Source organism: Mastigoproctus giganteus, chromosome 12 (assembly GCF_048544385.1).
Source record: "Mastigoproctus giganteus isolate SK-2022 chromosome 12, ASM4854438v1, whole genome shotgun sequence".
Taxonomy (NCBI): Eukaryota; Metazoa; Arthropoda; class Arachnida; order Uropygi; family Thelyphonidae; genus Mastigoproctus; species Mastigoproctus giganteus.
This window is the reverse complement of record NC_143586.1, coordinates 178,949,719-178,975,265: the sequence shown is the minus strand read 5'-3', so window position 1 is coordinate 178,975,265 and position 25,547 is coordinate 178,949,719. Positions and strand designations below refer to the sequence as shown.

Genomic DNA, 25,547 nt, shown 5'->3' with positions numbered 1-25,547 from the left:
GACTTCGGGTTATAGTTAGGAGTGATATTGGAGCTTTGCAGAGAATGCCAAAAAGTGTAACTGGGGGTTGTGCATATGTCTGGTCGGTCTGATGAAACGTGAGCTTAGTCCATTTTTTAAATATTTCTTCCTTCATAGTGATTTGCTTGTGGCTCTGTTTCTGGAGTCTTTTAGATCTTTTTCAGCTTATCCAGGACAAGTTGGTCGCAGACAAGTCGTTTTTGTCTTAAGAAGAGAGCTGTTGCCTTTTTATAGGCGCTGAAGTCTTCGGCATCAGCTGATTTTCTCCATCTTCGGTAGGCCTTCTGCTTCTGGAGGAAAGTTTGCTTGATTGTTCGATTAAACCATAGAGAGGTTCTGAAGGTTATGCGTATTTCTTTTGCAGTTCCCTCTTTGGCTGTTTCATAAAGCTCTTCGGCTAGGTGGCTTAGGACTACGCCAGGAGGGACAGTAAACAGGTGTGTTCAGTTGAATTCTCTGAGACGTCTGAGGATGATTTCTGGTTTCAGGAATTTTGTAGAAAACGTTAGTTCTCTCTCAGGTTGGTTTTCTTTCCTGGGCAAGTGATGATTGTGATTTTTTTGTAGGGCGATTTCACATGTGATAGGGCTGTGGTCAGAGTAGAATTTAAAAAAGAGGCAATCATAGAGATGCTGTAAAGATGGAATACGAGGTCGAGTGTGCTATTACGTCTGGTTGGGCTCGTAACAATTTGCACGAGGCCCAGGGAAGCAAATATGGCGTCCACTTCTTTCCTAGCTGCTTCATGGCGTTGTGTAGGCATGTTGAAGTCTCCTGTCACTACGCTTGTTTTCAAGTTTGTTGCTATCCAGTTGTGTAGCTGCTCCCTTGAATCTTCAGTATGATGTGAGCGAAAATATATTACACTGACTTGAATCTGGGTATCCATGAACGATAACACTGTGGAAAGAGCTTCAAAGTTCGGCGTTTTGGCTGGTTTCAGTTTTAGTGGGTTGAAAATGTTCTCTGAAGACCAGGGCGACTCCACCTCCTCGTCTGACTTCTCTGGAATTCTCTAGAGAGCTATACCTTGTCGGCTGTGTAAGTGTATCTAGGTGACTGCTCTTTGGTAACCACGTTTCTGTAATACAAATGATTTCATATTCTATCATAAGGATCAGGGATTGAAGTGTATTTAGTTTGTTGGCGAGACCTGACGTTTTGGATGAAGCAACTGAGCTGAAGGTATTTTGGGTTCATCTGTTCCTGGTCTGTTTGTTCCTATGTCGAATGGTTGATTTCGTTGTTGAAGAAATTTTCTCTATGAACCCTGTCAATGAATGGTTTAACAAGGGTTCCTGGCGGCCAAGATTTTGGGGTCTAAAATTATACTTTGTTTAACTGGAGAACAGATGATGACAAATGGGGTATAGCTAGGCCGCCTTGTTTTGATGGGTTTTACTTCTACCTGTGCTGCGAACTCTGTAGCCAACATCATCTTGAGGTTTTCGCCCGTTGTAGCTGGGCTCAATCTTGAGACGAAAATCTTTTCGCGAGTCGGGACCGCAGTGATATTATAGATTGAAGACAGGCGTTGTGAGTGTTGATCTCTACGAGGTTTCGAAGATCTGATGTCTCGTGAATATTCATTTGCATGAGGCACATTGATATCTGGGTAAAATGATTGAACCACATCAACTGATTGCGGGTTTAACCGCCTGACAAGAGAAGAGGGAGGTTTAGCTAACGACCCCGAGGTTAACCTGGTTGATTTCCCGGGTGTATCTGTACCGCATTAGCATATGTCTGTTTGGTGGGAGGGCCTGAAGGGTCACCCCGGTTGTTATTCTGAGTGGTTTCTGAAGACTGACTCTGAAAGCTTCGTGATTTTGTACTTTGGCTGACGATAGTTGTTAAGTTGTTCTGTTATGCCAGTTCACCGGATGCTTCCACTGGGAAATGCTGCTGGCTTGGGAGTGTGGTTGACAATGAGATGTGATTCACTGGGGCGTGTGTTTGGAGAATTGATTCTCTAGTACTCTGTGGTTGGATACCATCAGAAAAATGGTAAGAGGGTGCTATAACATTCTGTGGTAATAAATCCCAATTTTTCACCAGCGCAGCGACTGTCGCGTGCAATGCGACGCCCAAGGGCATCCCACTCATATTTGATCGGATTTAAGCCTGGAGGACCTTTTCATGGGGGGTTTCTTCGCTGTATTATTTGTCTCAGTTGGAACGTTGGCTGTGCAAATTCAGAAAGGGCACGGTAACAAGTGTCATCCTGGAATTAGAGGTGTTAACTTGGATTTTGGTTATGTCTAATCCTGAAGTCGTCATAAAAGAGGCAGGTGTACATCACTTGCTCCCAAGTTTCAGCTTCTCCACAAGTGCAACGAGAATCCTGCTCTATCGACAAGTTATTGTTTGAAAGGACCATAAAACTCATTCGACTTAGAGATATCGAATTTTCAAATTATTATATTAGGGTTACCCGTAATTTAATACATAAACTTTTATTTGGATCTATAAAATTGCGTGTGTTCTATGGTCGATTTGCCTGTTTTGCTGGACGGAAAAAAACCCAGTTTTCTTGGGGGGGGGGGGGGGGAACCTTGCTATCTACGCCGAGACCGCCTAACTCAGCCACGGAGTGAAAGAAAAGCCCACTAAAGTTCCTGGCGTTATCGACGGTATTCGAACCCGGGTCTTTTCCACCCGGTGTGGGGAGGACGATGACGATATAACCCTCGCAGAAGTCGATTAAGGGATAATTAAAATAAATTAAATTATTATATTAGGGTCACCTATTATTTCTAACATATACCCCTATATGCATTTTGTCTGTAAATTGCGTGTGTTCACTGGTCGATTTGCCTGTTTAGCCGGACTAAAATGGACTTAGGGACAGTGCAGAAACGACACTGCATGACACATTAAGCCAGTGGTTTTCAACTTTTTTTCTTAATAACGGCACCCCTAAGTAATTTATTTTATTTTGTGGCGAAAATTGAGGGCAAATTGAGTTTTGCCCTCAATTTTCTTCCCGTTAGATCCGATTCTCTCTCTCTGTATATATATATATATATTGCGTATATATATATATATATATATATATATATATATATATGTTATAATATAAAAATTTCCGCTATATATATATATATATATGTGTGTGTGTGTGTGTGTGTGTTGTATGATAGTTATTACAATAATATAGCTATAAACAAAATTACAATTCATAATACAAATTATAGAGGTACTTATTTAACATCAATTATAGATCACCACAAAATTAAAAAGATACCGTACACCTTTTTATAATTAAATAAATATATAAATTAAAAAAATAATAATAAGTTTAAGTAACTTAAACCCAATTTACGTGGCACCCTAGTTGAAAACCACTGCATTAAGCCAACTTGAAGGGCTCCTCAGTAGCCAGGTGGGCAGGAGCAGCAGTGCGTAGCACACGCTTCTTGATTAGACTGGGGTTCGAGCCCGTCACCACCAAATACGGAGGATGCGGAAAGGTCAGGGAATGACCACCGCATATCCCCGGAGCAATATGGCCTTAGTTGCTAATGCTCCTAAAAACCAAATAACAAACAAACAAACCAACTTGCAGCCTCCGCCTGCAACTGCCCGACTAAGTCGTCCAATGGCTCGCCATCTCAAAGAATCATCTAAACAACGATGACTTGCCATCCTAAGTAATGGAGATGTGGCTATCCCACTGAACAAGCCAAAAAAAAAAAAAAAAAACAGGAAAGAAGTGATTTGTGCGCAACCCGTGTTTTTAAAAGTATTAATTTGCATTATGTGCAGCTCTGGTAGATCGATTTCTATTGGATATTCGGAATTTACATGTCAGGATGTTATTATATCAAATTTTCGCCTTCGGCGACCTCCAAGCCCTCCTTGCTTTCAGGCTAGTGGCAAAAACTCGTGTTTTAATTAACAGATAATAATAATAAATCTCAGAATTAAAATAATTCCAAATAAAATGTTCAGCAGTACATTCCTAAAAGGTATACTGCATCTTCTTCTTGCACAGCTTTTTTATTTTATTTTTTCGTCTTCGGTTACCCCAGTATTATGTTCAGCCACGAACCCCACTTGTGTATGCTGCTCTTTGTTCGATTTGTACTGAGTATTAATCACAATCAATAAATGAATGAAACTTTCTTTTTTAGCAGAAAACGTTTTTTAATTAATATCTTACGTTTTGCTTAAGAATATATATTTATATATATAATATATATATGTGTTTCTGTGATATGCTGACTTTAGGATCTTTCCTCACAACACAGAGTAGTAATATCTTACTCTGTGCCTCATAATAAACAGGCCTAAGTGCTCAAACTTCATGATTAGTGGAGAGGGTTAAAAAAAAAAAGAAAATAGGAAAAAAAAAAAAAGTAAATAAATAAAAAACGAAGCTCGTGACCACGTGACATCACGAACGAGGCCACCCAAGTAGATTTTTCTGCGTGCGGCTGTGGACTCCAGGTCGCCATTGATATTTTATATATATATATATAACAGGGAAGTTATACCTGGGATGAAGGCGGGGTACGTTTAGTACATAATGCTTTCCCCCCTCCTTGATTTGCAATATCAGAATATAAAATGCATTGCCATGTTACAATTTCACTTTACAAATACTTTAAAAAGATATCACTTTTATCTGAGCTTTCTAACTCCGTATGCCACTACCATTGCTGCAGCTGTTTTGCGATATAATGTCCTTTTTAAAATTTGACCGGATATCTTTGTTTTTATCTAAAATAAGCGACTTGGCTGGCTAAGTTCAACAAAACTTTTGTTACACAGCCTCTTGATAATAAGTTGGAGGGGGTTGTAAAACGTACGCACCCTCGCTGCTTCTAGTGTTATCCCGAACGTTATTTTCCTTTCATAACCCTGTTTTTGCCCGTTTGCTAACTGCTAGCACATATTTGGGCCAGATTGAGTATTTCCTTGCGTGCCCCCTCGACGTGTGTGGTCTTCCCTGTAGTAGTGAGCCGTTGCCCGGCTACTACTAATGCAAGGTTCAATGTTAACAGTGGGATGTGAAAACGCGACGGCCAATAGGAATCGTTGGTGTCGTGTCATCCATCTTCCGTCGGTCCGTAGTAAAGGAGGGGCGTGCGATGCAAATGCCTACGTCGAGGCTTTTCAGTTAGTTGAAGTTCCATGGCTCGGTACGCGTGGTGCTCGGTGTGCTGGAGAGAGCGCAATTATTTTCATCCGTCGCGATTTACGAAGCATTAAACATGGATATTGGGCCGTGCTACGCCCGCAGATCGGCAGTGGTGTGTATTAAACTGTGAGAACTCGTTCGGATCGCATTCTGTTCGCCCAGCTTCACCCTCGCTTTGGCCGTGGGCTTGCTGGACGTACAACATGGCTTCAGATCAAGCAGCATGATCCCAATGACACCTCCATTCGCTTCGTTTCAGGGAACCAGTGTTCCACAGAAAAGGGCATCTCTTCGACCCGACTGCGATCTTCTCACTCGGACTAGCTGGACCGATGCTTCAGTCGCCTTAACTCAGATAAACAAGGTAAATAAATAAATAAATACGAGTGTAGTACGCTTACACGGCTGACGTTAGGCTTACTCCCACTTCAACAGATTTTCCTTCTTCAGTTGTTGAAGAAGGAAAACCCCTAACCTTCCTTTCCTACTGTAACCACATTTGTGAAACTGTTTGGATAAGAAATCGTTTCATTAAAATTATTTTATGCGTTTCGTACTCGCAAAATTTTTAAAACGAATTTTAAGTCTTTCGTTGTTTCACTCAATGAGTTTAAAAAAAAATATCGACAGCATTACACGTATTTTTCTTATCCAATAAGTGCATATTATATAAAATAACTGTTTTTAGTGAGTGCAAAAGTGGCTTGCAATGTAGTTTATTTGAATCCATATAATCTATTTTTTATGTATTTATTTTATTCCTTCATATAATTACAACCAACCTCGACACTTTCGTGTAATTCTCCAAGTATTTAAAATACATTGAACAGCAGGTGGTAAAATGAATTAGTTAATTTTTTTTTTATTTACACACACACTATATATATATATATATATCTCAAAACAAGCAGTATTGCTTGTTTTGTGGACGAACGCAAACATCCAACAAAGGATAACACATCACACAATTAAGTCATGGATGGGGGTTCAAGTGGAGGGGAAAGCGATCAACTGCTATAAGTAGATTCTAATTCCATGCTCATACGAAGGAAGGTATTAGTAGTGGCAAATGATGCAAGAAAGCAAACTTATACAGCATGAGCAGGGAAAAAAAAAAAAACTCCTTTCCCCTTCACCAATTTCATATCATATACTTAAATTTTTGGAAAATGGCTTAACACTGTTCCACATAAGACTGCTGTGAAAATTGGAGCAATGAGGCATTAAGGGTAAGTTGCTACTCCTGTGAATAAAGGAATGGTTGAGTGGGAGAAGACAGAGTATTATCAATGGATATTGTTTAAACTACAGTAGAAGACTAGGCATCTGCACGAAGATCTTATTGATCTGTTTCAGCCTATGAATTTATCGAGAGCCAAATGCTAATTGGCATCCTTCCTTTTGCTCAGACAACACACGAGAGGACATCATTTTAAATTGAGGAAGGATGATTGCAGGATAGATGTGCAGGAGTTTGTATTTAGACCAAATGTACTTGATTGTTGGAAGAAACTTGCATCTTTGTTGTGGAAGTGGACAGATGTAATAAATTTTAGGAGAAACTTGATAAAATACTGGAGCAGTTGGACAGGTATTTGTATTGGCAAATGATTCAAGTAAGCTAACTTATATACTATCAACCAGGAAAAAAAATTGCACATACCTGGGGTAATGATGCTTGCTTTCTTGCATCATATGCCTGTGCTAATGTGGGAAGTGTTTAGGCATGATATATACCTATTTGCTCTTCTCTACACCCTTTCCAAAAGATACACTTCATTTCTTAAAATGAGCCTTCCAAACCTGTATGGAGTACTGAAGATGCAGCCTAAGTATTGCCTCATACAATGGAATAACCACATCCCTGTTTGCAGAGTTGTGTGTATATCAGTGAGCGAATGCCATGAACTGTTCTAGTAGCCTGTCTCCACTGCTCAAAGAACTTCATGTTGCACTGTATTTATCCCTGGGTAAATACAGTCCAATCCAGTCTCTTTCAGTTTCCAACACTTTGAGTATATTATTGCACAATTGGTAATGTTACATAATTACATTACCGCATAATTGTTATGTTATTGTGCAGTTACTACTTTTATTTCTACTTCTCAGCCCATTTTAATTTTTCTACGTCTTGCCATAATAGTATGCTTTGATTGCTGTCATTAACTACCCTGCCTACCATCTGCAAAGTATCATTATTTTTCTATTTATTTATTGTTTTACCATAATAATATAACAAAAAAACATTTCAAAAAATATAATGAAATATTATTCATTTATTTACTATTGTTTAGTTATTGGTTAGTAAATTAATTATGTATAACATTAAAGTAACCCGTCATTGTCTGTTACAATTTTGCCTTCCACTTTGTGGGGGTAAAAAATGCTGACATATCTAGTGCACAATTTAAATGGTTTGGAAACCTCATTTTAGGATGTATTATTAGTAACAGTAATGGCATAAGAGGCAAAAAATAATAAATAAATAAACCCACACATTACCTGTCCATCCCTTCCAATAATTTGTCTATTTCTATATTGAATTTATTCAAATTACTCACTTGCACAACAACAGATTGAAGTTTCTTTCAAAAATCATCACCCACACACTAGCTGAGGGCAAACTTCTGCACATCTATTTTGCAATCATCGTGCTCCTGTTTGAATTTATGCCCCCCTCGTGTGTAGTCTGAACAACAGGAAGAATGCCATCAGCACTGTCTTGCTCAATCCATTTGAAGCCTTAAATACCTCAGAAACGATTATGGCTAAGAATTTCCAGGCCCTACAATATTTGGAGAACTAAAGATCTTCGTAAGACCATCCTTTTGTTCCCTTCACCCATCTTGTTGCCCTTCTTCCCATTTTAGCAGATCTACATCCTTCCTAAAATGAGCCTCCGGATCTGTATGCAGTAGTGGACATGTGGCCTTACTATTGCCTTATACAGTGGAGTATAAGGCACTTCCTTGTCCCTGCTATCAAATATCCTATATATCACAAACAAAACCCCCATGAGCTGTCCTGGCAGCCTGTCTGCATTGTTCGGAGAACTTCATATCTGCACAAATATGGAGTACCCTCAGGTTGTTTTCATTTTCCACTATAGTGAATAGTATTGCACTTTTTTTTTATCCTCGCTTTTTCCCATTATATGTGGGGTCAGTGTGGGTTTTTTTTTTTTTATTGTTTTGGCATGCAATTTTTTTACGGCCGGATGCCCTTCCTGATGCCAACCCTCACCCTTTATCCTGCTGGGGATATGCAGTGGTCATTCCCTGACCTTCCGCATCCTTCGTATTTGGTGGTCACAGGCTCGAACCCCGGTCTACATCAAGAAGCGTGTGCTAAGCACTGCTGCTTCTGCCCACCTGGCTACGGAGCGCCCCGTGAATAGTATCACACTGTTTGTTTGTTAATCTGATATAATATGCTACCTGTATGTAGTACAATGCATTTGTTAATGTTCAAGCCTTTATCTGCATTTCTCACCCCATCTGTCTAACATATCAGATCTTGTTTTGATCAGCAATTGGCTTACCTTGAGTAATGTCATTAATCCTGCCAACCTTTATGTCATCTGCAAACTTAGTCATTAAGCATGATATACTTTCATCAGTATCATTATCAAATATAGAAAATAATTGACCTAGCACTGAACCCTGGGAACTGCACTAATAATAATAGACAAAAGTAGTGCCCATTGATAACTACTTTGTCTTCTTCCACGTAGAGGCTGCAGAGTTCGGTGTCCATGAAGAGGCGAGTCCATTAATCTCTGGAGCAGCTTTCTTGAAATCGAAATATATGATGTCCAAATTATTTTCTGCATGTAGTGTGATTACAGTATAATTACATTCCTATGTAGATGATCCTGTATTACTTCTTTAATCAGAGATTCAATTATTTTCTCTGAACAGGTCAAGATAACACGTCTGTAATTACTCATGTCACCTTTCGATTTCCTTTTATGAATTGGGATACACTCACACTTCCAATCCATAGGGTCCTCCCCTGGATCCAAAGATGCTCAATTAATTAATTATGGCTAAGATTTGCTTACCTCCATTGCTGCTTCCCTTAATATAATTTAAGAAAGACACCTTTTTATGTTAAACTTCAACAGTTTCTTTTCTTCTGTTTTAACAAAAGCATTTAGCTCCCTATTATTTCTGGAATTCCTCTCCCTAAAGAACTCCTCACTCATGAATGTAGATGCAAAATATCTATCAGCTTGCTCAGCAACCTTGGCAGATCATCAACAGTTAAACATTCAACATCAAGTGGATCAATGTTATTCAGTCCCTTCTTTCTACTGTTGATGTAAATAAAGAAGTCTGTTCTGCTTTTCTTTGCCAAAGACTTCTCATCTGCCTTAGCTTGCCTAACCTCCTTTGTGACTTGCTTACAGGCTAGTTTATATATAATATAGGCTTCTATATCATCTGATAATTTATGTATTCCATGCATAAATCTTCTCTGCTACAAGTCACATTTCATCTGTCATCCATTACGTGTAAGCCTTGAACAGTACTTTTTCATTGGTATCTAATAAGGAAGTGCATCCAATTGATGTTGGTGGACAATGCAATGTTGAGTTTGTTTGGTGTGACATAAGCACTGGGAAAGGAAAAATGAGAGTAGGTGTGTATTAGAGGCCTAATGAATCTGATGAGTATAATGAGCAATTGTGCAGAGAAATAGTGGGCCAGTAAATTAGTGTCTTATAATGGGAAATTTTAATTTCCCGGATATTGACTGAATTTGTGAGTTGGTCACTCACACACTAGCAAGGCTTTTGTAGATTTATTGGATGATTGTTTTCTACATCAGCATGTTCGGGAGGCAACTAGAGGGAGTAATACTCTTGATCTGATTATCTGTAATGATACTACATGCATCAAGAATCAGTAGATAAAGGAACCACTAGGTGGCAGTGATCACAGTGTGCTGAAGTGGGATTTACTCAGAGGTAACTACCATCAAGGATAAAGGGAAGGCTTTTTGCTTTCGTAAAGGTGATTGCAGTGGTCTGAGACCGTATTTAAATTCTGTACGGTGGAACCAATTGATGTTACCAACAGCAAATTCAAAATGGGAAGCATTCAAAGAATTAATCTTGGAAGCTACTAGGCTTTTCATACCAACAAAGAAATATTGTTCAAGATTTAGGCCTAAATGGGTGTCAGATGAACAAATTGACAGAAGAAAAATGCACGGGATACATATAAATTAACATGTGACACAGAAGCCTATGATTGATATAAGCTGATCTGTAACCAAGTTACAAAGGAGGTTAGGCAGATTACGAGAAATCTTTGGCAAAGGATGCAAAGAAAAACAGCAAAGAGTTCTTTACTTATGTAAACTCTAGAAGGAAGGAAGGGGATGAATCAGATTGGTCCACTTGATATCGATGGTTCAACTGTCGATGATCCTGCTCAGGTAGATAACAAACTAAATGAATATTTTGCATCGACATTCACACATGAGGAGTTATTCAGGGAGGGGAATGCCAGAGGTGTATTCAACTCTGGCAGTAAACTAGATAATCTTGTAATAACTGAGAGGAAAGTGGAGGAGAAATTGTTGAAGATAAACACAAGAAAGGCACCTGGGGTGGATGGAATCTATCCAGTTATATTAGAGGCAGCAAAGGAAGTAAGCAAACTCTTAGCCATAATTATGAGAGCTTCCCTGGACTCGGTAGATATGCAAATGTTGACTGGAGATATTTACATATCTCCAGTCCATAGGTTCCAAAAGATACCCATGGACTGGAGATATTCAAATGTGACCCTAATCCACAAAGGAGGATCAAAGGGGGAGACAGATAATTACAGACCTGTTAGTTTAGCTTCTGTTCCAGGGAAATTAATCAAGGCACTGGTTAAAGAAGCGTTGCAGAGTCATCTAGACAAGACTTCAGTTATAGCTTGGACACAGCATGGGTTTTTTAAGGGGAATTTTTCTCTGACTAATTTGATTGGATACTATGATGTAGTCACAAAGGAACGGGATGCAAAGAATAACTTTGATGTCATATATTTGGATCTTAGAAAAGCAGGGGCCTCCATGGGCAGGAGCAGCAGTGCGTAGCACATGCTTCTTGATTAGACTGAGGTTCAAGCCCGTGAGCCACCAAATACGGAGGATGCAAAAAGGTCAGCAAATGACCACCCATATCCCCGGAGTAATATGGCCTTAGTTGCTAATGCTCCTAAAAACCAAATAACAACAATCTTAGAAAAGCCTTTGATACTGTTGCACATGGAAGACTGCTGCACAAAATGGAGCAGTGTGGGATTGGAGGCAAATTGCTGCTATGGATGAAGGGATGGTTGAGTGTGAGAAGACAGAGAGTGGTAATCAATGGACACTGCTCTTTGTGGACTAAATTTATTAGTGGAGTCCCTCAGGGTTCAGTGTTCAGTCCATTGTTGGTTTCTGTATTTATAAATGATATTGATGATGGTATATCAGGCTTAATGTCCAAGTTTACAGACGATACGCAGGTTGGCAGGGTTGTTAACGACACTAATGACAGTACACTGCTGCAACAGGATCTATAGAAGTTGAGCAGATGGGCTGAGAGGTGGCAAATGAAGTTTAACATTGACAAATGTAAAGTACTATATATGGGAAGCAGTAATCCCAGAGTAACATATCAACTTTGTGGTACAACATTGACAATGGTAAAGAATGAAAAGGACCTTGGAGATATGAAATTTTCTGAGCAGTGCAGATGGTCTGCAAGAGTAGCCCATGGTGTCTTGTCAATGATATACAGGAATTTTTCTAGTAGGAATAAGGAGGTGATTATCCCCTTGTATAAGTCAACGGTCAGGTCACACCTTGAGTACTGTATACAAGTGTGCAGGCCTCATTTTAAGAAGGATGTAGAGCTGTTGGAATGAGTACAGAGAAGGGCAACAAGATTAGTGAATGGAACAAAGGGTTGCTCTTACGAAGAATGGCTTAAATTTTGCAGATTACAGTGTCTGGAGACTAGGCACCTGTGAGGTAATCTGATTGAGGTGTATAAAGCCTTGAATGGTGTGAGCATGCTCAGTGCTGATGGGATTCTTCCTCTTCATCAGAATAAATGCCTGAGAGGGCATAAATTCAAATTGAGGAAAGACAGTTGTAGGATATATGTGCGGAAGTTTGTCTTTAGCCAGCGGGTGGTCGTTTGCTGGAGCAAAACTCCATCTGTCGTTGTAGAAGTTGATAGCTTAAATAGATTCAAGGCAGAAGTTGACAAACATTTGGAGCAAGTGGATGGGTGAAATAAGATTCTCCCCCCCCCTTGTATGATGCTATATAAGCTTGCTTGCTTTCTTGCATCATGTGCCTTTGCTAATGTATGAAAAGCCTAGTATCTTCTATGATTACTTATGAATGCTTTCTGTTTAGAATTTACTGTTAGTAATATCATCAGTTGCTTCCACTGCATAGAATTTAAAAACTGAGACCACTGCAGTTGCCCTTGCAAAAGCCTTTCCCTTTATACCCTTGACAGTAGTTATGTCTTTAATTAAATTCTACATTAGTACACTGTGATCACTGCCATCCAGTGTGTTCTTTTACCTGCAGATTCTTAATGGTTGAAGAATTGTTGCTGATAACCAGATCAAGGGTATTTCCTCTTCTTTGTGCCTTTCTAACATGCAGCTATAGAAAATAGTAATCCAGGAAAGCTACAAAAGTTTTGGTAGTGTGTAAGTGACCGATCCACAAATTCCATTCAACATCGGGAAAGGTAAAATAAAGGAAAAGCTAAAAATCCCTCATTATAAGACAATTTGATTTACTGGCCCATTCTATTTCTTCATATAGCTGTTTGGTATACTCATCACAGTCATTAGGCCTATAGCATACTCCTACACATTTTCAGTTTTATAAGTGCTTATGTCACACCAAACTGACTCAGCGCTACACTTGATGCACTGCCTTAGATTTAATATGCTTTTTAACTATGAGCATAACCCTCCCCACTTCCTCTCCTGCCTTTCTTTCCTGTATACATTGTACTTCCATTATTCAAATTCAGCATCACTTATGTCAGAGCAACACCACCATATTCCTGCTATCCATAGCAGAAATATGTATTTGATGACTTAATCAGTACTTAATTTATTTATGATGCACCTAGCATTAGCATACATGTAAGTATAAATACATGTTCTTACTGTTAGTTACTCTAACATAGTCCATGTATTTACTTGATCCATGATGAGCCAGAGCATGGATCGAAATCCCTGACACCTTGCTTTCCAGGCTGCTGCATGTTCTAATAGAAGCAGTGCAAGAATCACTTTCACCTCTCCCAGTTAATCTATTAGTCTATATATCCTCCCCAAGCTAGCAGTTTTCTGACCCACCTATCACCGCTTTGATACCATCAGCAAATATAATTAATGTATTCCAGCACTATAAAGATACTCTGTTAACAGGCACAGACTATGCTGAGGAAAAATTCAACCCCATTGACCCTGCACAATCTCTCTAAGGCTGCTATTTTCAACACTTTCAAATTCAGTCCTAACTTGCATCTTTTTTCCCAGCAGTGCCTAGTAGTTAAATAAGTCCTTAATTTCCTACTCTTAATATCATTAGTGCCAATGTGCACAACAATATCGCCTTACATCTTAAAAGATGATATCTGCTCTACAATGTCATCTACTTTTGCCCCTGGCAGAAGTTGTACTTGTTGAAGAATTGCCGTATTTCCCCATCTATAAGACGCACCTTTTTTTCGAAAAATTTGGGATCTAAAAACTGGGTGCGTCTTATACAGTGGTTGTAGATTTTTTTTTACTTGCATTTCCCGCTTTTTCGTGCTTGTTGTCTTTGCGCTTATTGTTTCGCACTTGTTACCAATCTATTAGGTTACGTTTTGCCACGTTCTGCCCAGAAATGGCTCAGAAAAGATTTTCGTACAGTGCTGAATTCAAGTTAAAAGTGATCCATTTTGCAAAAGTCAATGGAAATCGTGCTGCTGAATGTAAGTTTTGTCCTCTCTCCAACTGAGAAAACAATCAGACTGGCTACGGGAAGAAGAAACCCTACTGAAAACGCCACGGCAGAAGAAGGCCATTAGAGGCAAGTCAGCAAAATGACCTGATTTAGAGAGAGAATTGAAGATATGGATTGAAGGGCAATTGGAATTCCTGTGTCCACAAAGATGGTTCAGCAGGAGGCAAGAAGAATTGCTAATGAAAAAGTAGTTATTAGTAGAGGCATTTGATGCAAGAAAGCAAGCTTATGCAGCATCAACCAAAAAAAAATAAATAAATAAAAAATAACCACTTCCACTTCACCCCTCTGTTCGTTCGATATACCTGTCTAGCTGAGCCTTAAACTTATTTAGGCTATCAACTTCCACAACAAGGGATGGAAGTCTGATCCACCAACCAATCGCCCACTGGCTAAAGGCAAATTTCCACACGTCTATTCTACATCTGTCTTTCCTCAATTTGAATTTATGCCCTATCAGGTGATTATTCTGAGCAAGAGGAAGAATCCCATCAGCATTGAGCATGCTCAAACCATTCAAGGCTTTATACACCTCTATAAGATCACCTCGCTGGTGCCTAGTCTCCAGACACTGTAATTTGCAAAACTTAAGCCTTTCTTCATAAGAGCACCCCTTTGTTCCATTCACTAATCTTGTTCACCTTCTCTGTACTCGTTCCAGCAGCTCTACATCCTTCTTGAAATGAGGCCCCCAGGCCTGTATACAGTACTCTAGGTGTGGCCCGACCATTGCCTTATACAAGGGAATAATCACCTCCTTATCCCTGCTAGAAAAATTCCTATATATCATTGACAATACACCATGAGCTACTCTTGCAGCCCGTCTGCACTGCTCAGAGAACTTCATATCTGCCTGCACAACGACCCCCAGGTCCCTTTCATTCTCTACCACTGTCAGTGTAGTACCACAGAGTTGATACGTTGCTCTGGGGTTGCTGTTTCCTATATGTAGTACTTGACATTTGTCAATGTTAAACTTCATTTGCCACCTCTCAGCCCATCTGCTCAACCTTTCCAGATCCTGTTGCAGCAGCATAGTGTCAGTAGTGTCCTTGACAACTCTGCCAACCTTCGTATCGTCTGCAAACTAGGACATTAAGCTTGATATACCATCATCAATATCATTTATAAATACATAAAACAATAATGGACCCAACACTGAGCCCTGAGGGACTCCACTAATAACATTAGTCCACGATGAGCAGTGTCCATTGATTACAACTCTCTGTCTTCTCCCCCTCAACCACCCCTTTATCCATAGCAGCAAATTGCCTCCAATGTCACACTGCTCCAATTTGTGTAGCAGTCTTCCATGTGCAACAGTATCAAAAGCCTTTCTAAGATCCAAGTATATAATATCAAAGCTATTCCCTGCATCCAGTTCTTTTGTGATTGCATCATAGTATCCAATCAAATTGGTCAGGCAAGACTTCCCCTTAACAAAACCATGCTGTGTCCAAGCTATAACTGAAGTCTTGTCTAAATGATCTGCAGTGCTTCTTTAACCGGTGCCTCCATTAATTTTCCTGGAAGAGATGTTAAGCTCACAGGTCTATAATTACTTGTGTCAGCCTTTGATCCTCCTTTGTGAATTGGGGTCACATTTGCACATTTCCAGTCTATGGGTACCTCCCCTGAGTCCAAGGAAGCTCTCATAATTATGGCTAAGGGTTTGCTTACTTCCTTTGCTGCCTCCTTTAATATAACTGGATAGATCCCATCCACCCCAGGCACCTTTCTTGTGTTTATCTTCAACAATTTCTCCTTCGCTTTACTCTCAGTTATTACAAGATTCTCTAGCTTACTGCCAGAGTTGAATACACCTCTGGCATTCCCCTCGCTGAATAATTCCTCATGTGTGAATGTCGGTGCAAAATATTCATTTAGTCTGTTAGCGACCTGAGCAGGATCATCGACAGTTGACTCATCGATATCAAGTGGACCAATCTGATTTATCCCCTTCCTTCTAGAGTTTACATAAGTAAAGAACTCTTTGCTGTTTTTCTTTACATCACTTGCCAAAGATTTCTCGTAATCTGCCTAACCTCCTTTGTAACTTGGTTACAGATCAACTTGTATCTATCATAGGCTTCTGTGTCACGTGTTAATTTGTATGTATCCCATGCATTTTTCTTCTCTGCCATATGTCTCATTAGTTCATCTGACATCCATTAGGGCCTAAACCTTGAACAATATTTCTTAGTTGTATGTAAAGCCCAGTAGCTTCCAAGCAAATATTTCACATTTCGCACGTTTTTTTGAGACTGTGATGCATTGGAGAATTGCTCCCCTTCATTTCTCTCCAAGGCACAGCACTTTCGCTAGTCTGATCTTTGCTTCGCATCTCTAGTCTGGGTCATGATTTCCGTTTAATTACAATTCAATTAACAATGGATTTTAATGAGATTAATATTATTTTTGATTAATTGATAATACTATAATAAACTAACAGATTCCTAATACAGTGCTTCGTATTATGCTATCTAGTTTTACTTTATACCTTACGCTATCAGTTCGAGATATATATACGTTAAGCTATTTCTTATCGACTGCAATATGGCAGCTAGTTCAACAATGTTGGCGCCAACACCGGGAGTCGTAACTTCCAAAAATCGCTGGTTAAATTGAAAATAAGAAGCTAACAAACGCTACTAAGCCTGTTTAATATCTCTGTAAAACATAATGTACTATGTTAATTAATGAAGAATATGGTAAAAATTAAAATTACTTATCCCTTTCTTTACAGCAGCCAAAAATCCACCAACTCAATTTGTCTAATCTTTCCTTAAATTTATTGAAACTTTATAGAATTAACATTGTTTATGTGTATTTCATGGAAGCATTTAGCTTGGCTTCTCACAAGAGCTCTGAAACACCTCCTTGGAACTGCAAGGGAGTGATAAGTAGGGGCTCCCCATGGATTGTTACTGGGATCACTGTTGTTTTTGATTTTCTTAAATAACATTGAAGGGATAGAGGGCATGATGCCAAAATTTACAGTTGATGTCAGGATTGGTACAATAGTTAATGATCAGCACCAAACAAAGTTACTTCAGGGTTGATCAGAAAATAGCAACTGTGTGTGTGTGTGTGTGTGTGTGTGTGTGTATATATGTATGTATATATGTATGTATACACACACACACACACACACACACACACAGGGTGATTCACTACCAGTGCGACAAACTTGCAGCAGGTGTAGGGGGCACAAAGATGAATCGGAATCACATAGCATTGCAGGGTCTGAAATGCCTTCGTTATGTGGTAGAGGACGTTGAACGGGAGGTCACGTGAACAGCGATCCCGCTGGAAGTGAGCATTTCCGAACCATTTCTGTTGAAGAAACCAAGTAGCAAAAGTCCTCTGGAGTGGATAATCCGCAGGCTCCAATGATTGGACGCGTTGCAGATGGTAGAACTCATTTCGTTTGTTGACAGTATCCTCCATACAGTGGATTGGGAAATGCCCAATCGTTGGCCTATCGCTCGAGTACTCGGATTGCCTTCTGCAAGACGTAGGACATTCTCCTCATTGTCTGGCGTCCTCTTCATTCGCTCTCGATTCATGGTACCCCTCGTGAAACAACCAGTCTCACGTAACCTTCTGTGCACACGTGCGAAAATCGTATGATGAGGAGCACGCCTGTGCGGGAAATGTTCCTGGTACAAGCGCAGCGGCGTGCCCGTTACAGTCCGCAGCTCCATGCGTGAGGTGCATGTCGGCCAGTGCAACGTTTGAATACTCGTCCATCCTACTGCCTCGGGAACCGGTTCGCAAATGCTGACTTCCAGCAGGATCGCTGTTCACGCGACCTCCCGTTCAACGTCCTCTACTGCATGACAAAGGCATTTCGGAACCTGCAATGCTATGTGATTCTGATTCGTCTTTGTGCCCCCTACACCTCCTGCAAGTTTGTCGCACTGGTAGTGAATCACCGTGTGTGTGTGTGTGTGTGTGTGTGTGTGTGTGTGTGTGTGTGTGTGTTAATATATATATTAATGCAGCAAAATGCAAGGTCTTGCACCTTCGGAATCATCACCAGGCATTTTCAATCCACTGCAGGATGAAGGCCTCTCCAGCAACTTTCCAGTTCCTTCTGTTTTGTGCCATGGCCATCCATTTACTATCCACAAACTCATAAATTTCATCTGTCCATCTCCATCGTTGTCTTCCAGGTTTTCTTCTAGCTCCTCTTGGGTACCATTCGGTTTTTCTCTTAGTCCATCTGTCATCATGTCTTCGAGCTCTGTGTCCTGCCCAAGACCATTTTTAGTTTTGATAAGAATTTCCTTTAGTTGAGTTTGCTGCCTAATCCATGTGTTTCTCTTCTTATCGAACAGCGATTCCCAATATAATTCATTCTATTCTTCACTGTGTAGTTCTCAGCATTTCTTCCATTCTTTTGGTGAGTGCCCAATATTCACTTCCATAAGTTATGGTGGGTAGTATACATTGGTTCATTATTTTACATTTCGGACAAATTGGGATATTGCTCCTCAGTATGTGACTATATTTCCTGAATGCTATCCATCCAAAATTTATTCTTCTCTGACTTCCAGCCATTTATCATTATTACAGTTGATGACTTGTCATAGATAAGTATATGATTCTACCTTTTCAATTACTGCTCCTTCAATCATTATATCCCTTTTTTTATGGCATACTTGTATATCATTACTTTTGTTTTAACCATATTCATCATTAGTCCAAAATCCTTACTAATCTGCATAACCTCTAATTCTTTGAGATCGTGGCTTACGACCACAATGTCATCTGCAAATCGTAATTGGTTTAGGTACTCTCCATTCACATTGACTCCTTTCTGCGACCAGTCTAATCTTCTGAAAGCTTCCTCGAGGGCCACAGTAAAAAAACTTCTGAGATATTGTCTCCTCATCGAACTCCTTTCTCAATTTTAAATTTGTTACTATCTTTGTCTAGTCTAATAAAGCAGGTAGCGTTCTTGTATATTTTATTCAAATTCATAATATATAGGGTATCTATGCCTCGTCTTTCCTGTTCCCGAAATATTACCTTATGCTGTATGGAGTCAAATGCTTTTTCATAATCCACAAATAGGTGCCTCCATAGCTAGGTGGGCAGGAGCAGCAGTGCGTAGCACACGCTTCTTGATTAGACCGAGGTTCAAGCCCGTGACCACCAAATACGGAGGATGCAGAAAGGTCAGGGAATGACTACCGCATATCCTAGAGCAATATGGCCTTAGTTGCTAATGTTCCTAAAAAAAAAAAAAACTAAACCAACCAAATAATCCACAAATGCCAGGCATAATGGTGTTTTATATTCATTTGCTTTCGCCTTGGGAATAGCAACCCCAAAATAATTTGTACACTTTGTGGAATTGAACTAATTAGCTGAGGAAGAAAGGGATTTCAGAGTTATGATACTGTTGGACATGTTCTCAGAGCATAGACGGTGTCCTATCAGTGATTTATGAAACATTGTTATAGAGATGGAGGTTCTAACCTCCCTGTATTAGGCAGTTGTAAGACTGCACTTTGAATGCTGTGTTAAAATATGGAGACCATTTTAAAAAAAAGCAAAAAAAACTTTTTTAAAGGGTTGAAAGATGGATTGTACATCTGGTGAGATAGGGAAAGGTGTTCACACGAGGAAAGACTGAATATGTGGGGCTACTTAGCTTGATAAGTAAGCACCTTAGAGGAAACTTAATTGAGGTGTATATGGAATTTGTGGGTTAGTCATTCACACACACTAGCAAGACTTCTGTGTATTTCTTGGATGATTGTTTTCTATAGCAGCATGTTAGGGACGCAAAAATTGGAAGCAACAGTCTTGATCTGGTTATCAGCAGTGATGACTTAACGCATAAAGAATCTGCAGGAAACAGACCCACAGGGTGGTGACGATCACAGTGTAGTAATGTGGAATTTAAATAGACATAACTACTGTCAAGGGTAAAGAGAAAGGCATTTGCCTGCATTAGGGTGACAACAGGGGTCTCAGACAGATTTTTAAAATCTGTGAAGTTGAACCAACTGATGGGAAGTAATCAAAGGAGCTACTAGGCATTTCATACCAACAAAGAAATACTGTTCAGGGTTTAGACCTAAATGGATGTCAGACGAACTATTGAGACATATGGCAGAGAAGATGTATGGGATGCATATAAATTATCAAGTGATATGGAAGATATAAAGATAGATAGATATAAATTAGTCTGTAATCAAGTCAGGTTAGGCAAGATAAGGCAGATTATGAGGTCTTTGGCAAAGAATGCAAAGAAAAATACGACTTCTATGCTTATGTTAACAATAGAAGGAAGGTTGGAAACACCTTAGGCCAGTTGCTGTCTGTGGATTAATTGTTGATGACCCTGCTCAGGATGCAAACAAATTGAATAGGTAGTTTGCATCTGCATTCACACATAGGAGAATTCTTTAGTGAAAATCCCAGAAGTTTATTGAACTCTAATGAGGAGCTAAATGACTTTGATAATTGAAAGGAAAGTGGAGGAAAAATTGAGAATGGACATAAAAAAGACACCTGGGGCAAATGGAATCTATCCAATTATATTAAGAGGAGGAAAGCAAACCCTGAGCCATAATTATAAGAGCATTCTTAGGCTCACAGGAGGTCCCTATATGGACCGGAGATGTGCAAATATATCCCCAATTCATAAAGGGAATCGGATGGTGATATGAGTAATTTCAGTCCCATTAGCTTAATGTCTGTTCCAGGAAAATATAGGATTCACTGGTTAAAGGAGTAATGCGAAACAATTTTTAGACAGACATGCAATTATACTGCAATCACCACACGTATTTTTCAAGGGGCAGTCTTGTCTAACCAAATTGATAAATAACTATGATGCAGTGACCAAAGAAATGGATGCAAAAAATAATTTTGATATTATATACTTGGATTTCAGGAAAGCTTTTGATAGGGTTGTACATAAAAGATGGCTGTGCAAACTGGAGCAATGTAGTATTAAGGGCAAGGACTAAGGTAAAGAAAGACTGCACGAGAAGCATGCAAAAGTTATATGAAATTTACCGGTAAAAGTACTTTGCCATAACGGCATTTGTATTGTTGCTCGCTTGGTAAACAGATGGTGGGTGTTATCAGTCAGGAGTAGAAGTTGAATCCTACGGGAGCTTGAAACCCTCCTGGGGTGTGTGTGGGGGGGATAACCTAACCCCCTTTTTTTTTTTTCTTTTTTTTTTTAGAATCACTAATTGAATCACAAACAGTCATATTGGAAGTTCTGGTGCCGTAAAAAATGTTCGTAACATAGTTTCACCGGTAAACTTTTTAGAAGTTTGCCATGCTTCTTGTGTGGGCTTTCTTTGTCTTTTTTTTTTTTCTCTCTCCTAATAAACAGTTTATCCACTAGTCCACCATTGATTCTAAAGAAAAAAAAAAGGTCAGGTTACCCTTCTCCACTTCCGGAGGGTTTCAATTTCTACTCCTGACTGATAACACCCACTGTCTGTTTACCGACCGAGCAACAATAAAAATGCCGTTATGGCAAAGTACTTTTACCGGTAAATTTCATATAACTTTTGCATGCTTCTCGTGCAGGCTTTCTTTACCTTCTCCAGGGCAAGTTACTGCTATGGTTAAGTGGAAGAAGACAGTGTTATCAGTGGGCACCACTCTTTATGGACTAATGTTAAGTGGAGTTCCCCAGGGTTCAGTGCTGGATCCATTGTTGTTTTCAATATTTATCAATAATATTGATGGAGGTATATCAAGCTTGATATTTAAGTTTGCAGATGATACAAAGTTTGGCAGGATGGTTAACAGACATCAGGGTGAGCTACTGCAAAGAGATCTAGGAAAATTGGGTAAGGTTTTTTTTTTTTAATGCAAACTCCAAACTAGAGAGGTATTAGAACCTATAGTACTTATTACTGTGCTTGAGTTGGAGGTTGAGAAGATGAAAAATGATATTTGTTGACATTGGACTTGAACTTCTGTAGACTGTAATTTTCAGGAAATACGAAGTGAATTTAGTATTAGTAATGGCCGCATGGTGCAAGAAAGCCTATGGCTTATGCTGCACCAGCCAAAAAAAAAAAAAAAATCCGAACAAAACAATGATAAAAAAAAAAATAAATAATAATAATTAATAAAATAAAAAAATAAATAAAAAGGAAATGAAACCTATCATCCAATGCACTTCCCTTACCTGAAAGTACTATCCAGATGACCTTTGAATTTCCCCAAACTGTTGGCCTCCACCACCCATGAAGGCAACTTATTCCAGTAATTTATAACTCACTGGCTAAAATAAAACTTCCTGCAGTCCAATCTAAACATTTCCCCCTGTAACTTGAATTTATGTCCCCTAGTTCTAGCATCATTTATAATCGTGAAAATTTTGGCCTCATTCATTTTACTGATGCCTCTCAGAGCCTTAAACACCTCAATCAATTTGGAATGGCAGTTGAAGTGAACAGAAAAGTGAACTGAGGAATGGCAATTGAAGCTTAACATTGACAAATTCAAGAGTATTGCATATGGGTAGCAGTAACTCCAGAATACCTTATCAACTGTGTGGTACTACACTCAGGGTATTGGAGAATGAAAAAGACCTGTGGTAATTTTTCAGTCAGATATGAAGTTTACTGAGCTATGCAGACAGGCTGCCAGGACAGATCAGTGGGTTTTGTCAAAAATATACAAGAACTTTGCTAGCAGGGATAAGAATATGATTATCTCTTTGTATAAAGCCATGTTTAGGCTCCATCTGTATACAGGTCTGGAGGCCTCACTTTAGGAAGGATATAGATCTGCTGGGACGAGTGCACAGAAGGGGAAGCCAGATTGGCGAAGGGAACAGATTGTGCTCTTACTTAGAAAGGCTTCAGTTCTGCAAATTGTAGCATCTCGAGACAAGGCACCTGCAGAAAGATCTGATTGAGGTGTTTAAAGCCTTGAATGGATTGAGTAAGATGAATATTAATGGTATTCTTCCACTTGCTGAGACTATATGAAGCGGGCAGAAATTCAAGTTGAAGGATGGCTGCAGGTAAGATTTGGGGAAGTTTGTCTTTGGCCAGCATGTGGGTGATTGTCGGGACAAGCTTCCATCTGTTGTTGTGGAAGTGGATGATTTGAATTAATTCAAGGGAGAACTATACAGATTCTTGGAGGGTATGGAATGGTGAATTTTTTATTTTGGATAATACTATATAAGCTTGCTTTCTTGCATCATTTGCTGCTGCTGTTACTATTACTATTAAGTCTGATATGCCTTCATCAATATCATTTAATAAATGTTGAAAGCAACAGTGGGCCCATCACTGAATCTTGGGGGACTCCACTATTAACATTAGTCCACTAAGACTAGTGCCCACTGATAACTACTCTGTCTTCTTCCATTTAACCATCCTTTTATCCATAGCAGTAACTTGCCCGTAATACCACACTGCTCCAGTTTGTACAGAAGTCTTATTTGCAACAGTATCAAATGCTTTCCTGAAATCCAAGTATATGATATCAGAACTATTTTTTTGTAACCAATTCCTTGGTCACTGTATCATAGTAACTTGTCAGGTTGGTTAGACAAGACAACCCTTAACAAATTCATGCTGTGACTGTAGTATAATTGCATTCCTGTTCAAATGGTCCTACATTACTTTTCTAACCAGTGGCTCTATTATTTTCCCCTGAAACTGATTAAGCTAACAAGCCTGTAATTACCCAATGTCACCTTTTGATCCCCATTTATGAATGGGGTAAAGATAAAGTGACTGGCAGACATGTACACAGCTAAAGTCTGAATTACTTTGAAGTAAACATTACATATGACCAAACTGGTCATATGTAATGTTTACTTCAATTTAATGGGGGGGGGGCATTTGTAGGGGGGGACAAAATAATGCACAGAACAAAACAAATGACACTCAAAGATAAAGTGACTGGCAGACATGTACACAGCTAAAGTCTGAATTACTTTGAAGTAAACATTACATATGACCAAACTGCGTGACATCTGGAACTAGAATGGCAATTGCATCAGTGTTGCCAACTGTAGTCAGTTGAAAATAACTGAGCCACAATGCAAAAATAGATAAAATCCTCTGTTAACAATTTTTTTTTTTTTTTTTTTTTTTAGCTAAAGGGAAATTAAATGATTGGTGTATATTCTCCAAAAAACAACAGGGGAGGCAGATGCTCCTACCCTAATCTGCCACTGTGGTATATAACTATTTTTCTTCATTCTTCTGAGGGCATTATGTGGTTTTTGTAATTTTGTCATATCAGGGATATAGTAGCAATATTTTTTTATTAGTCATTCCTGAGTTATGTAAAAAGTCCTGGAATGTATCTTATGTATGTATCAGGAATGGATTGTACTGTGATTGCTGCCACCCAGTGGGACTTTTAGTTGCAGATTCTTAATGCATGAAGAATTGCTGCTGATAACCAGAACAAGAGTATTGCTTCCTCTTTTTGCCTCTCTAACATTCTGTTGTGGAAAACAGTAGTCAGTTAAAAATGTGTTGCTTATGTGGAGTGACCAATCCACAAATTCCTGTCAACACTGGTTGTATCACACAAAATTGACTTAACATTGAACTGCTCAATTATGTTGACTGGATTTGCTTCTTATCTAAGAGCAATAACCCCTACATCCTCTGCCTTCCTGTGTACATGGTATTGATGCATTAATAATTTGCAGATAAAGGAATCACTAGGTGGCAGTGATCACAGTGTACTGATGTGGGATACTTAAATGTAACTACCATCAGGACTAAAGAGAAGGATTTTTGATTTCATAAAGATGACTACAGTGGTCTCAGACAGTTTTTAAATTCTATACAGTCAGACAAAATAATGATGTTACCAACAGTAAATTTTAAATGGGAAGAATTCCAAGAATTAATCTTGGAAGCTACTAGACTTTTCTACCAACTAAGAAATACTGTACAGGGTTTAGGCTCAAATAGATGTCAGATGAACTAATGAAACTCGTGGCAGAGAAGAAAAATGCATGGGATGCATACGCATTATCAGGTGACAGAGAAGCCTATGGTAGATATAAGCTAGTTTGTAATCATCTACATTCACATGAGGAATTCTGTAGAGAAGTGAAGGCGAGAAGCTTGTCAAACTCTAATGGAGCTAAATTATTTGTAATAACAGAGCAAAGTGGAGGAGAATTGCTGAAGTAAACATAAGGAAGGCACATGAAGTGGATGGGATCTATCCAGTTATATTAAAGGAGGCAGCAAAGGAAGTAAGCACACACTTAGCCATGACTATGAGAGCATCCTTGGACTTAGTGGAGGTCCCCACTCACTGGAGATGTGTAAATGTATCCCCAATTCACAGAGGAGGGATC

At 39.2% G+C, this 25,547-nt stretch overlaps 1 protein-coding gene across 2 annotated transcripts in view; it reads left to right on the top strand.

The window, feature by feature from the left end:
• The first annotated feature begins 5,157 nt into the window (after positions 1-5,157).
• The window catches only part of ptc (protein patched), a 396,675-nt gene continuing 376,285 nt past the window's right edge, over positions 5,158-25,547 (top strand). For both annotated transcript variants that reach the window (XM_090385655.1, XM_090385656.1), the window contains exon 1: positions 5,158-5,531. In XM_090385655.1, the coding sequence (XP_090241781.1) occupies positions 5,391-5,531 (141 nt within the window). In that variant the 5' untranslated portion in view covers positions 5,158-5,390. The remainder of the gene's footprint in view (positions 5,532-25,547) is intronic.